This window comes from Globicephala melas, chromosome 16, assembly GCF_963455315.2.
Source record: "Globicephala melas chromosome 16, mGloMel1.2, whole genome shotgun sequence".
Classification (NCBI taxonomy): domain Eukaryota; kingdom Metazoa; phylum Chordata; class Mammalia; order Artiodactyla; family Delphinidae; genus Globicephala; species Globicephala melas.
This window is the reverse complement of record NC_083329.1, coordinates 30,938,471-30,952,608: the sequence shown is the minus strand read 5'-3', so window position 1 is coordinate 30,952,608 and position 14,138 is coordinate 30,938,471. Positions and strand designations below refer to the sequence as shown.

The following is a 14,138-nucleotide window of genomic DNA, read 5'->3' as shown; positions in this document are numbered from 1 at the left end:
TTGCTGGGGGTTCCTTTTTTTTCAAATATAATAATCCTGTTGTATCATTCTTTTTTTAACATCTTTATTGGAGTATAATTGCTTTACAATGGTGTGCTAGTTTCTGCTGTATAACAAAGTGAATCAGCTATACATATATCCCCATATCCCCTCCCTCTTGAGCCTCCCTTTCACCCTCCCTATCCCACCCCTCTAGGTGGACACAAAGCACCGAGCTGATCTCCCTGTGCTATGAGGCTGCTTCCCACTAGCTATCTATTTTACATATGGTAGTGTATATATGTCCATGACACTCTCTCACTTAGTCTTGCTGGGGTATCCTTGAGCCTAATTTTCTGCAAGTCCTTTGAAAACAGATGAATTTCATACTTCCTCTGAACCTTTCTTCATATTTCCCTGATTAGAAATTGGAAAAGCAATAAGTAAATTGGGAGCAAGAATAAAGTAAACTCTAGGCTGATAGTTTCATCTAGTCAATAAGTATTCTTTTCAAAATCTATCAGTCTGAAATAAATAATACTACTGTATTTTGATTTTGCTAGAAGCAATGAGAAGGATCTAGAAAAATAGTTGTTTGGGAAGTACACAGGATGGTTGGGGATTGGGTCTGAATTCTAGAAAGACTTTGTTGCAAAAAACAAACCAACGAACCATTGGGAGGCTCCCATCATAGTGTAGAAGATGCGGATGTGGTGTCATAATGTCCCCCCAAAACATACATATAGAAGAAAGAGTAACTTAGCCATCCAAGTGTCAAGTGACATCTTGACACTTTTAGTTAAAATTGTTTATAGAGCAATTACTCACCAAAATGGCAATCCTACTAATAACAAATATCTCCGTGTAAACAAAGTTCTCTATATAAAATTAGTTAATTTGGAAGAAGATTATATAAATCTTTGGCCAGAAAAGCACACCAGATCTGAAAGAACATGGTTAAGACACCAAGGAACAAAAGTTAGTAGCTGATGACAAGTCCCACATTTTAATTCTTTAGGAACACATCTCTCTCTCTTATTAGGGCTGAGGGCCCCTTGAGAGCAGGATGACATCTTAGTCATATTTTTATCACCAGCACCTAATTAAGGATCTGGCACTGGTGGCCCTGGGTTAATGCCATGGGAGTGCAACGGAACCAAGGGCATGGATGCTGTCAGGAAGGAGGGTGGGGACTCCACCAGGGTCATAGGGTCACCACCTGCATGAAGCCTCAGGGACCAGGTGACCACTTTTGAGGACATAGCACCAACAGAGACTGCAGTTTCCTCAGGTCGATTGCACTAGACCCTGTGGGCAAGAGGGAGCTTCAGCAGGGGGACTGCTATGGCTCCGGTGTCTGTTCCATCCCACCGAAGTCCTTCCTGGGAGGACTTTGCCCACCTAGGAAGACAAATCATCCAGCCCCAAATCAGGCCTCATTTGGAGCTACTGACCAGTGAAGTTCCCTCCAATGACATAGGGGATGACCCCTCCTGGCCATATCCTCTCTGTCCTTGAGGTTGTAGCTCTTCGGACCCGGGGAGAGAAGGTCTCAGCTCCAGCATGCAAGGTCCCAGGGCTCTGTGGAAGCATAGCATTCTCCTTGCCATCTGCAAGAGAGTCATGATGCCATTTACTTTGTGTGGACATATATTTTCAGTTCTCTTGGGTATTTGCCAAAGAGTGGAATTGTTGGGGCATATAGTAATTCTATGTTTAACCTTTTAGAGGACTATCGGACTATTTTCCAAAGGAGCTGCATCATTTTACATTCCCACCAGCAAAGCATCAGGGTTCCAGTGTCTCCACATCCTCGTCAACACTTGTTATCATCAATCTTTTTGATTATAGCCATCCTAATGGGTGTGAAGTGGGTGGCATCTCATTGTGGTTCTGATTTACATTTCCCTAATGACTAATGATGTTGAATGTCTCTTCGTGTGCTTACTAGTCATTCGTATATCTTCTTTGGAGAAATGTCTATTCAAATCTTTTGTCCATTTCTTAATTGTGTTGTCTTTTTATTGTTGTGTTATAATTATTCTTTATATATTCTGGATACCAGACTCTTATCAGATATATGATCTGCAAACATTTTCTTCTATTCTATAGATTGTCTTTTCATTTTTATGATACTGTCCTTTGAAGCACAAAAGTTTTTAATTTTGATGAAGTCCAATCTATGCATTTTTTTGTTGCCTTTTTGTATCATATATAATAAATTACAGGCATACCTTGTTTAATTGTGCTTCACTTTATTGTGTGTTTTTTACAAATTGAAGGTTTTTGGCAACGCTGAATTGTCAGGTGATGGTTAACATTTTTTAGCAGTATTTTTAAATTAAGGTATGTACATTATTTTTTCAGACATAATGCTTTTGCACACTTAATAAACTACAGTATATTGTAAACATAACTTTTATATGCAGTGAGAAACCAAAAAATTTGTGCAACTCACTTTATTGCCATTTTCATTTTATTGCGGTAGTCTGGAACCGAACCTACAATATTTCTGAGGTGTACCTGTACAGCTTAATCCAAACTCATAATGATTTATATCTATGTTTAGTTCTATACTTTTCGCTCTTGTATTTAGCTCTTCAATCATTTTGAGTTAATTTTTGTATATGGTGTGAGGTAGGGGTCTAATTTCATTCTTTTGTATGCAATATCCAGTTGTACTAGCACCGTTGGATGAAAAGACTAGTTTTTCCCCCATGGAATTGTCTTGGCACCTTTGTAACAAATCAATCGGCCATCCTTTTCTAGCTTCTTGAGTTGAATGTTTGGCACATTAATTTTCAATCTTTCTTACATTCTAATATTACCATTTTAATACTAAAATTTCTCTGAGTTCCTCTTTGCCTGCATCCCATCTTTTGACATGTACATTTCAATGTTAGACTTTGATATATTCTGTAAGTTCCATTTGGACTTTGTTCTTTGATCCTTGGATTATTTAGACGTGTGATTTTTAATTTCTAAACATTTGTCTCTCTGTGTGTGTTATTGATGTCTAACATTGCTTTGTGTTCCAAGGACCTATTCTCCAAGGCACAGGTCAGCAAACTTTTTCTGTAAAAAGCCAGATAGTAAATATTTTAAGTTTTGTGGTTAATATATTCTCTATTGCAACTACCCAACTCTGCTATTATAGTGTGAAAGCAGCCGTAGACACTGTGTAAATGAATGGGTATGGCTGTGTTCCAATAACATTTTATTTGCAAAAACAGATGGCAGGCTGGATTTGGCCTTCTGGCCATGGATGGTGGCCCATGCTCCAAGGTATCAATTCTTTGTTGTTTTGAGCCTTGCTTTGTAGCCCACTACGTGATTGTTTTTATAAATATTCCTTATAACCTTGAAATAATGTGCATCAGTTTCCAAAATTGATGGTTGAAGGGTGCCACATCTGTTCAAATATTCTACTTACAAATGTTTTTGGCTCCTTAGTGTATCTGCTACCGAGAAAAGTGTTTTAAACAACCTTGAGAACTAAGCCTGTGAACTGTCATCTTCTCCTTTATTTTTAATTTTTCCTTCATATTGTTCAAGGCTATGCTGGTTAAATAAGACAAGTTAAGGATTGTTAAATGTTCCAGATAAATTGCTTCTTTCATCATTAAATACCTTCTGTATCTGTAATAATGTTCATCCATAATAAAGATTATTTTGACTGATATTAATATTGCTATGCCAGTTTTATTTTGATTAGTATTTGCCTCATATAACTTTTCTGCATCTACATATTTTCAATCTTTTTGTGTAATTATGTGTTTTGTTTTAAATGAGTCATTCAATAGGTGTTATTCTGTGAGCAATACATTTCCCACAAGAAACAATAAAACAAGTTTTGCAATGGTCATAATGTTGAGGTTCAATATTACTTTTTTACTGTATATGAAATAGTTTTTGTAAATTGAAAAAATTTTGAAATAATTGTAGATCTACATGAAGTTGCAAGAAATAATACTGAGAGACTTTTTACACCCTTTACTCTGTTTCCCCCAATAGAAATATTTTATGAAACTATAGTACATTATTACAACTGGGATATGGACATCTACTGATCTCATTCAGATTTCCCCACCATTATGTATACTTGTGTGTGTGTGTGTGTGTGTGTGTGTGTGTGTGTGTGTGTGTCTAGTTCTACACAGTTTTATAACATGTATAGGTTTGTGTATCTACCACCACATTCAAGATACTGAATAGTTCCATCACCATAAGGATCCCTCATATTGTCATTTTAAAATCACATCCACCTCCCTTCCCCTCCCTCCCAACCCATCCCTACACTCTCAACCACTAATCTGTTCTCCATTGCAAAAATGTTTTCATTTGAAGAATATTATTTAAATGGAATCCTACAATGTATAACCTTTGAGAATTGGCTTTTCTCACTCAGTGCAATTCCCTGGAGATTCATCCAAGTTGTTGCATGTATAAATAGTTTCCTTTTATTGTTGAGTAGTACACAGTTTGTTTAACCATTTACCTGTTGAAGGACATCTGGGTTGTTTCCAGCTCTTACAAACAAACCTGTTATGAATATTCATGAACAGGTGTTTTTGTGAAGATTTTTATTTCTCTGAGATAAATACCCAATATGCTGGGTCATATAGTAATAGGGTTTACTTCTGGGTTCTCTATTATGTTCCATTGATCAATGTGTTTATCCCTCTGGTAATATAACACTGTCTTATTACTGTAATTATATACAGTCAGTCCTCCATACCCCTGGGTTTAACATTGGAGATTCAACCAACTGTGGATCAAAAGTATATTTTTAATTCCAGAGAGTTCCAAAAAGCAAAACTTGAATTTGCCGTGCACCAGCAAATATGTAGCATTTACAATGCATTAGGTATTAAAAGTAATCTGGAGATGATCTGAAGTATATGGGAAGATGTGCATAGTTTACATGTAAATACTATGCCATTTTATATAAGGTGCTTAAGCATCCACAGATTTTGGTATCCATGAAGGGTCCTGAAACCAATCCCCCAGGGATATTGAGGAAGGCTTGTAGTAAGCCTTAATATCAGGCAGAGTGATTACTCTCATTTTAGACTTCTTTTCCATTGTTTTAGCTATGTTTCCATATGAATTTTGTGTCTTTCCATATAAATTTTAGGGTAAGCTTATCTATGTCTACAAAAAAAAATGTTGAGATTTTAATGGGAATTACATTAAAACTACAGATCAATTTGGAGAGAAATGGCATCTTTATTATATTGAGTCTTCCTTCCAATCCACGGACATGGTATTTCTCTCCATTTATGTAGGTCTTTATTTCTTTCACCAGCATTGTGTAATTTTCAGTACACAAATATTATACATGTTTTTTAAAGTGTATAAGTATTTCATTTTTGTTGAGTGATTATAAATGGTACTGTGTTTTTAATTTTGGTTTCTGCACATTAATTATTAGAAATATAAGCATTTTTTTGTGTTTTGGTCTTGTATTCTGCCATCTTCTTAAACTCACTAATTAGTTCTAGGAGTTGTTTGTTTGTGGTAGATTCCTTGAGATCTATATAGACAAACATGTCATTTGGAAATCAGAACAGTTTTATTTCTTCCTTTCCAATTTGTATGCCTTTAATTTCTTTTTCTTGCATTATTACAGTGTCTACAACTTCTAGAACTACTTTGGTTTTCTGTTTGTTTGTTTTTTTAACATTTTTATTGGAGTACAATTGCTCTAAAATGGTGTGTTAGTTTCTGCTTTATAACAAAGTGAATCAGCCATACATATACATATATCCCCATATCTCCTCCCTCTTGTGTTTCCTCCCACCCTCCCTATCCCATCCCTCTAGGTGGTCACAAAGCACTGAGCTGATCTCCCTGTGCTATGTGGCAGCTTCCCATTAGCTATTGATTTTACATTTGGTAGTGTATATATGTCCATGCCACTCTCTCACTTCGTCCCAGCTTACCCTTCCCCCTTCCTCGTGTCCTTAAGTCCATTCTCTACATCTGCATCTTTATTCCTGTCCTGTCCCTAGGTTCTTCAGAACCATTTTTTCTTTTTTTTTTAGATTCCATATATATGTGTTAGCACACGGTATTTGTTTCTCTCTTTCTGACTTACTTCACTCTATATGACAGACTCTAGGTCCATCCACCTCACTACAAATAAGTCAATTTCATTTTTTTATGGCTTAGTAATATTCCATTGTATATATGTGCCACATCTTCTTTATCAATTCATCAGTCGATGATCAACTTAGGTTTCTTCCATGTCCTGGCTATTATAAATCGTGCTGCAATGAACATCGTGGTACATGTTTTTTGAATTATGGTTTTCTCAGGGTATATGCCCAGTAGTGGGATTGCTGGGTCATATGGTACTTCTATTTTTAGTTTTTTAAGGAAGCTCCATACTGTTCTCCATAGTGGCTGTATCAATTTACATTCCCACCAACAGTGCAAAAGCATTCCCTTTTCTCCACACCCTCTCCAGCATTTATTGTTTGTAGATTTTTTGATGATGGCCATTGTGACTGGTGTGAGGTGATACCTCATTGTAGTTTTGATTTGCATGACTAGTGATGTTGAGCATCCTTTCATGTGTTTGTTGGCAATCTGTGATTACCTCCGAAGCCCGAGCCTCAGCTCCCAGCCCCCGCCCGCCCCGGCAGGTGAGCAGACAAGCCTCTCGGGCTGGTGAGTGCTGGTCCGCACCAATCCTCTGTGTGGGAATCTCTACACTTTGCCCTCCGCACCCCTGTGGCTGCGCTCTCCTCCGTGGCTCCAGAGCTTCCCCTCTCCGCCACCCGCAGTCTCTGCCCATGAAGGGGCTTCCTAGTGTATGGAAACCTTTCCTCCTTCACAGCTCCCTCCCACTGGTGCAGGTCCCATTCCAATTCTTTTGTCTCTCTTTTTTCTTTTTTGTTTTGCCCTACCCAGGTACGTGGGGAGTTTATTGCCTTTTGGGAGGTCTGAGGTCTTCTGCAGCATTCAGTAGGTGTTCTGCAGGAGTTGTTCCACATGTAGGTGTATTTCTGATGTATTTGTGGGGAGGAAGGTGAACTCCACGTCTTATTCTTCTGCCATCTTGAAGCTCCTCCCCCTCAGATCTATTTTCTATTTCAATAATTCTCTCTTCAGTTGTGTTCAATATACTATTTATCCCATTCCAGTTTCAATAAATACAGTTATCATTACCAAAAGCCCTATTTAGTGGCTTCTAAATTGATCTGTTCTTTTTCTCCCCCACAATAGTTTCAAATTCTCCCATTGGCTCTTTAGTCATTTTATGTATACCTATTTAATCTCACACAGATTCTTCTATTATTTCTGCATCTTGGGGTACTAATTCTCCAAGTTATTGTCTCTGTTGATTATCCTTCATGGATTAACTTTTTGTGTTTCTAATGTTTTCAGTTAAAGTTCATTTTTGTGGGGGAGGGTTATTCCTTTCTGCAAGAGTCTCATATGCCCTCAGCAATGAGTGTGACCCTGATTTTCATTTTTTCAGGGCTCTTGGGATTCTATGGGTCCTAGATCAATTTTTATGTTAATTTCTAAGTTTATGGTTTCCATACATAGGAAATGAAATTTGAGAACTTATACCTGTCTCAGGAACAGGCTTTGGGATTCAGTTTCTCATAGAAGATATGTTTTTACCCCCACTTAGAACCTAGGAAAGATAGCAAGATTTCTTGCCCCTTCTTTCAGCCACTGGACAGAGTTTTTCTAGTCTTTTCTTTTCTTTCTTTCTTTGTTTTTTCTTTCTTTCTTCTTTCTTTCTTTCTCTCTCTCTCTTTTTCTTTCTTTTTTAATGATTAGGAAGCCCTTTGAAGGAGTTCATTTTATGCAAGATCTCAGTCTCCAAGGCCACGGGACCAAGGCCACAAATCCTGAACCTATATAGCTGTTACATGGGCATAAAAAAACCACCAGCCCTCAGTACCCCAAATCCTGGCCCAGTCTCAGTGCCCTCTGCACAGTTTTGCCACCATCTGAAGCTTAGTTTCACGGGTTTATGTTCCCTGTTCTTTTCTGATAATGACAATTTCCCTATCTTTTCTTTGAGCTTAACTCTGTATTTTTAATTTGGAGTAAGAGGAAGGTTATATTTTTTTCCAGTAGTTCTATGTTTGTAAAAGGGGTCCCTGCCAGTTCAGTTGCCAGAACAAGAAAGTTGGCATATAACACATTTTTAAGCCTGAACATAATTGTTTTACTGCTAGAATTTCTAGATCAGAAGTCACACACTTGCAGCTCTTGGGATAAACCCAACCCACAGATGTGTTTTGTTTGGCCTGGATGCTTTTGGCCTACACTTTGGGTTTTTGTTTTGTTTTGTTTAAAAACAAAGTTGGCTTCTCATTTGAGAAGCCAACTTTTAAAAATCAAGGAATTTCACATAAAAATCCAGATTTTCTAGTTTTTCTTTAAAAATGGAAAGATCTGGCAACAGTGGGCCCATCTTCCATCATTTACAACCCATAGCAGTTAAGTAGCACCTGCTCTCTACAGTCAGGGTACACATTTTCCTGGTTGTTAGAATCTATCTCCCACTCCTCAGGGTCCCATCCAGGCATTTCACCCATTGACATTACCTGCTTGGTCTCTACAGATACTCTAACTTGCTCTCCCAGCCCAGGACTACAAATTGCATCCAGATTTCAAATGTGAGTTGCCCCAGTAGACTGACTGGAAGCTCCATGGGGGCAGGGACTGTGGTTGGCTCATTCACCACTCTATTCACACCCAGCACAGTGTCTGGCTGGTGGTAAGCATTCGGTGCTCTTGGATTTTGAATTAATTAGTTAAAGAATGGATGAGTTATTCTAAAAATAAACAACCCAACAGTCCAAACAATTCTGCGGCAGAAACCTCTCCAAAATGTTGGCAGCCCTGAAGTCCTTAATGTTTAAATCCTGAGAATCCTGTCTTAAGTAATCACAGGCAGTGATGTAGCAAGTGGAAGTTTGTTATTTCCCATACGGTTTTCAACAAGTCTCTTAATTTTCCTCTGCCGCCAACTCTCCTTTGGAGAATGGGCAAAAATATCAATACTTCTCTATCTGAGGGACTAACACTAAGAAATCCAATGTTTCTCAGAGAAGCTGTGCTATATACACACGTGACCCAGTAATGTTAGGGCCTGGTGCAGCCGAGTCAGCATGGGAAAATCTTAAGTGCACCTGGAGAGAGACTGGGGTGTAATTTCCAGAGATGGGTTATTGAATGACAGCTTCCCCCTCGGTCCAGTGAGAAATTTAATTTGCTGAGGACTCAACACAGGAAGCATTTGCCGATTAAAAATATGTCTAAACAGATGTTCTGCTTAGCCTGGAAGAAGGATCTTAATGCAACTGTCATTATTGGATTTTCTTGGATTACTACTATCTGGAATTGGAGTCCCAATAGAAGGATGTAATTATTTATTATGGTCCAAGAGGCCTGCATCTGAAGAGGAGCAAATGCAGAGGAGGACTCCCTTCAGGGGTGTCTGAAGGGATTTAACATGCTGGGGGCGGGGTGGGCTGGGGGATAAAGTCCATTTAAATTCTCTGGCTCTGGGAGTGTACCCTATCCTCTCTGAAAATCTGCCATAGCTATTCGATGTTCCGTTTCCAGCTGAAGGCACAGCCGTATTATAAATGGCACAGCCTCCTCAAGCAAGGAACTGCGGATTTTCGATTAGTCAACCGGTCCCTCCTACACTGGAAGTAAACATCCTGACAGTCCAGCCACCTGCATAACCCTCACCCCACGGGTGACTGGCAAATTCGCACCTTGCCTGTGGCGATCTTGAAATGCTCAGTAAAGGGGGAGACTGTGGATTATTCTGCTCGATGGTTCCCAAACCTGACTGCACATTGGATTCAATCAGGAAACTTTTAAAAAATTCTGGTGTCCGCCCCCCTGCCCTGAGATTGGGACTCAATTGGCCTAGAGGACTGTCAAGGCATCTGTGCTTTTTCAGGCTCCCCAGGTGATCCGGATGCATAAGGAAGTGTGAGAACCACTGATGTAGCCCAAAGATTAAGAGCAAGAGATTCAGGGTCAGGGGGACTTAGGCTCAAGGTAAATGCTGCCATTCACTACCTGTGTGGCTCTAGATGAGCCACTGTCCCCTGAGATCTCCTTCCTGCTGCATGGTGATGTCATGGGCATGGAACCAGGCAATGAACATCAAACGTCTGCTGTGTAAGGGCTCAATGAGAGCTGCAGTTATCACCATCACATCTGCATTTGGGGACAGGCTAGAAAGAATGCCTAAAGTCAGGTTCAATGGTTACACCCAGATATGCTGACATAAGTGACATTCAGGGGTCAGGTGAGGCCCTGTGCCCAAGTTTGAGGGATCCCTGCTCTCTGGTGCAACCTGATTCCATTATTATTTGCTGCAGCACAGAGCCCTTAGGGACTGCTACAGAAAGTGAAAGGTCCATTCTCTTTTATGAATATGGTTCTGGAAATCAGGCTCTACCAAAACAGTCGCAGCTTCATTTGAGGAACAGTTACACACTCCATTTCATTAATCCCATTATCGGCCCCGAAATGCATGCTGAGCTCTCATCTCCAGGGTAGGAAGGCTCCTCAGACCAGTCTGCCAAGGGGTACCGAGTGAGCAATTCCCCAAGCCCCCCAGACCTCCCCAAAGCTGGAAGCACAAATCCCCGCCATCAGGGCTGAGGGGAGCAACATAATGCCAGGAAATACACCTGGTCCTGCAGCCAGCCGACCAGGGGCTTCCCTCAGATCCTTTCTCCTGCTTGGGCGGTCCCTTTTTCTGAGGGTGGCGGAAGCGGGGTGGGTTGTGATTAAAGGGGAATCTGAGATTGACACAACTTGCCTTATCTTTAATTCAAACAAAAACAAGAGGCACCCAGGCTGGCACCTGACAGTGTCCTGGAGGGACAGATGGGAAGGCTGGGGGAACAAGCTAGAAGGGATGGCCTTCACCTCACCTTGGGGGTCTCCTTCCTCCTCAGGCTCACCCTGGATGCTTAAAGACCTGCTCGTCTGCTGCTGTAATACAGAGTGAAGGGACTGGCCTAACCTTGACATTATCCTCTTGAAACACATCAGGATCATTTGAGGGGCTGCAGACTATGGATGTAGCCAGCTGCAGGGGTGTGCGGCATGGGTGGGGCAGTGCTGTCATCATCCTCCTCAAGACACCCAAGAAGATCTCTCGTCGCCGTGTGAGTACCGTGTACAACCCAACCAGAGGCAGAATTGTAATGGGCTGCGGGAGCCTTATTCCTTCCTGTCTTCCTTAATGGTGTTTCTGTGCAGCTGTTAAACAGCTGTGAAATCCCAGTCCAGAGGTGGACAACGCACTTTTCGTGCTGGATAATCTAATTCTTGGAGGTGAAGGTGGAGAGAGAGAAGGAGAAGAGTACTCCTTGGGTACTCATTGGGTACCTTTTAAGTTCCAGACACATGGCGATGAGCTTTGCATAAATATTGTTTCTAATTCTCTCCAAACCTTAGATGAAGAGCTGGATAACTTATCCAAGGTTGTAACTACTAAGTGGCTTGCTGGGATGCAAACCCAAGTGTGTCTGACTGTTCAAGTTTATTTGGTTGGGTAATATGATGCCCAAAAAACCAGTAAATATTAATATTAAAAATTCTGACAATAGCTATTGCTGGTGAGCAGGAAAGATGCAGGGAGGGAAGGCAGTAGATGGTCTCCAAATATGGCCACAGCTCTCATCCCTGTAAGTTCATGCCACTTCTCACATTAAGGGGTGGAATCTATTTTCTTTTCCTTGAAGCTGAGCTGGCCCTTTGGCTTGTTTTGACAAATAGAATGTGGCAGAAGTAGCATTCAGAGTCCATGCCTTAAGTGGACGGGTGGCTTCTGTCTCCTCTCTCTGGCAAGCCAGCCACCATGCTATAAAAAATCCTTAGACAACTAAATGGTGAAGGTCCATGTGGAAAGACAGCATGTGGAGGCACAGTGAGGCACCAAACATGTGACTAAAGCTTTTTTTGGCCCTCTCGGCCCAGCGCAGCTGCTAGATGAATGTAATCAAGTGAGTGACCCCAGCTGACGTCAGCCAAAGAACCACCCCCGAAAGCCCAGTCAATGCACAGAATCATGAGAGATAACAAATCACAGTTTGAAGTCACTAAGTTTGGGGGTGGTTTTCACGCCATAATAAATCACTTAAATCGTGAAGGAAAAATTAGGTGTGGCATCTACATCACTGAAGGGTAATGGCAAATCCTTCTGGTTTCATCCTCACACCCTGTGTCCATTTTCACCACTAAGTGCTGGTCATCTGCGGCCAAAATGAAGTGACACGGATTTTACCAGGTGACTGGGAGCCTGAAAACGCCTAAGTCAAAATACCTTTGAGAAAGCAAAGCAGAAAAATACAGATTTTAAAGGGGCCCTGCGCACGGTCCCAGCAATACTTGGTGCGACTTAAAATCAGATGCACGTTTGTCAAATGGTGGTGGTGGGGATTGTGAGTGGAAGAGTCGGCCTCTCTCTAAAGGAGATCAGACTGCTGAGAGGGGATCAGCAAGCCAACAGGAAAATGGGCCAAGGACAGGAAGAAGCGAGTCACAGAAGTGCACCCCCAAATCACTGACAAAGGTAGGAAAAGACGCTGAAAGTCACCAGGAGTCAGAGAAATACAAATTAACTAATAATAAGCTATCGTTTCCATTATTAAAAACACTGATAATACCTAGTACCAGGGAGGACATGGTGAAAGGAGCACACTTACACCTTTTGAAATGCATTTTAGCAATATCTATTTAAAACATACTAAGTGTGTAAGGATCTATATTCAGGTATTTTACTGCAACATTGTTTATGATGGCAAAAACTTGAAGTTATTATTAACTGATAAAAGAAGGATTGAATAAATTATGGCCCATTCATACCAGGAATATTTTGCAACTATTCAAAAGAATAAATTGAAGTTATACAAGTGTCTTGGAGGGGTTTTCCATGAGGTACTGATGAGTGAGAAAAGCATAATGCATAAAAAACACGTATCAAATATGATCCCTTCTTAAAAAAAAGGACAAAACATATCTGTATATATGTTTATGTGTTTATATGTATGTTTATGTATGCATATGTATACATCTCTGCATCAGTGTATATGTGAATATATGTGCATGGAGAAAAATATGAAAGGGTGAAAACAAAGTTATTAGCACGCATTACCTGGGGAAGAGTAGAGGGGTAACATGTGGAAAAAAGAAGTGAAGGAGGTAGCCAAATTAAAGGGAAAAGAAAAAAAAAAACACTAAGAAAAGTATATGATGATATCATCACATTTGTACATTACTGTGAAGTTATATATATATTGTGTGTGTAAAATATAAAATAACATTAAAGAAAGAACATAAAATGAAGTGAATAATGGTTTGTACTTCACCTCTACAGAAACATCCCTGAAACACAGGATTCTGGCATTTTAAAAATGATTCATTTTGCTCTGCGTTAATTTTATGTATCAATAGAAGGAATGCCCTTGTCGGCAACAAGCCCTGATTCCTGCAGGATGCAGGCTGGACAGAAGCCCAGCAGCCCTTCTCCTTCAGCACAGCTTCTGAACAGGAAAACCTTCTCCAAAACCAAGATGCTTCCAGTGAGGTGCCTCCCATAATCTCCACTAGAATCTCTGAGAGCGCATGCGCGTCTGGGCGCTGGTGTGCAGACAGGCAGAGGTGGTACCTCCAGGCAGGCCCCTGCCACAGACAGCCCCCCCGCAACTGTCCACGGGGTCTCTAGTCTACACCTGCCTCCCAGTCCCCACCCCAGCTTTAGCTCCCTTTCTTGCTTCCCAGGCCCACTCATTCTGTCAGACCCCTGGTTCCCAAAGCCCCGTCATCCCTCCTCTCCGTCCTCCGGGCCTTCAGCTCGCCAGCCAAGGGCTACAGAGAAAAGTCACGCCCAGACTGCAGAGTCTAACTGGAGGCCATCCAGTCCCCGAGCAACCAAATACCACCCTTATACCTTTCTCTGGCAGACGGCCCACCCCACTCAACAAAAGGCCTCACTGCCCCCTCATTCACAGACTTCACTGCTTCTAGTTCACTAAGATTGAAGTAAAAGGTACAATAAGAGGTTCCCAAAGCCAGGATCAGGGATGGGGGAGGGAAATGGGTGCGACTGGAACTAGATAGTGGTGATGGTGGTACGACATTGTATATGT

The 14,138-nt window shown here is 41.0% G+C and overlaps 1 protein-coding gene across 1 annotated transcript in view; it reads right to left on the bottom strand.

The window, feature by feature from the left end:
• The window catches only part of TLL2 (tolloid like 2), a 128,613-nt gene that overhangs the window by 52,110 nt on the left and 62,365 nt on the right, over positions 1–14,138 (bottom strand). The window contains exon 4 of the mRNA XM_030865573.2: positions 1,434–1,589. Coding sequence (XP_030721433.1) covers positions 1,434–1,589 — 156 coding nt within the window. The remainder of the gene's footprint in view (positions 1–1,433; positions 1,590–14,138) is intronic.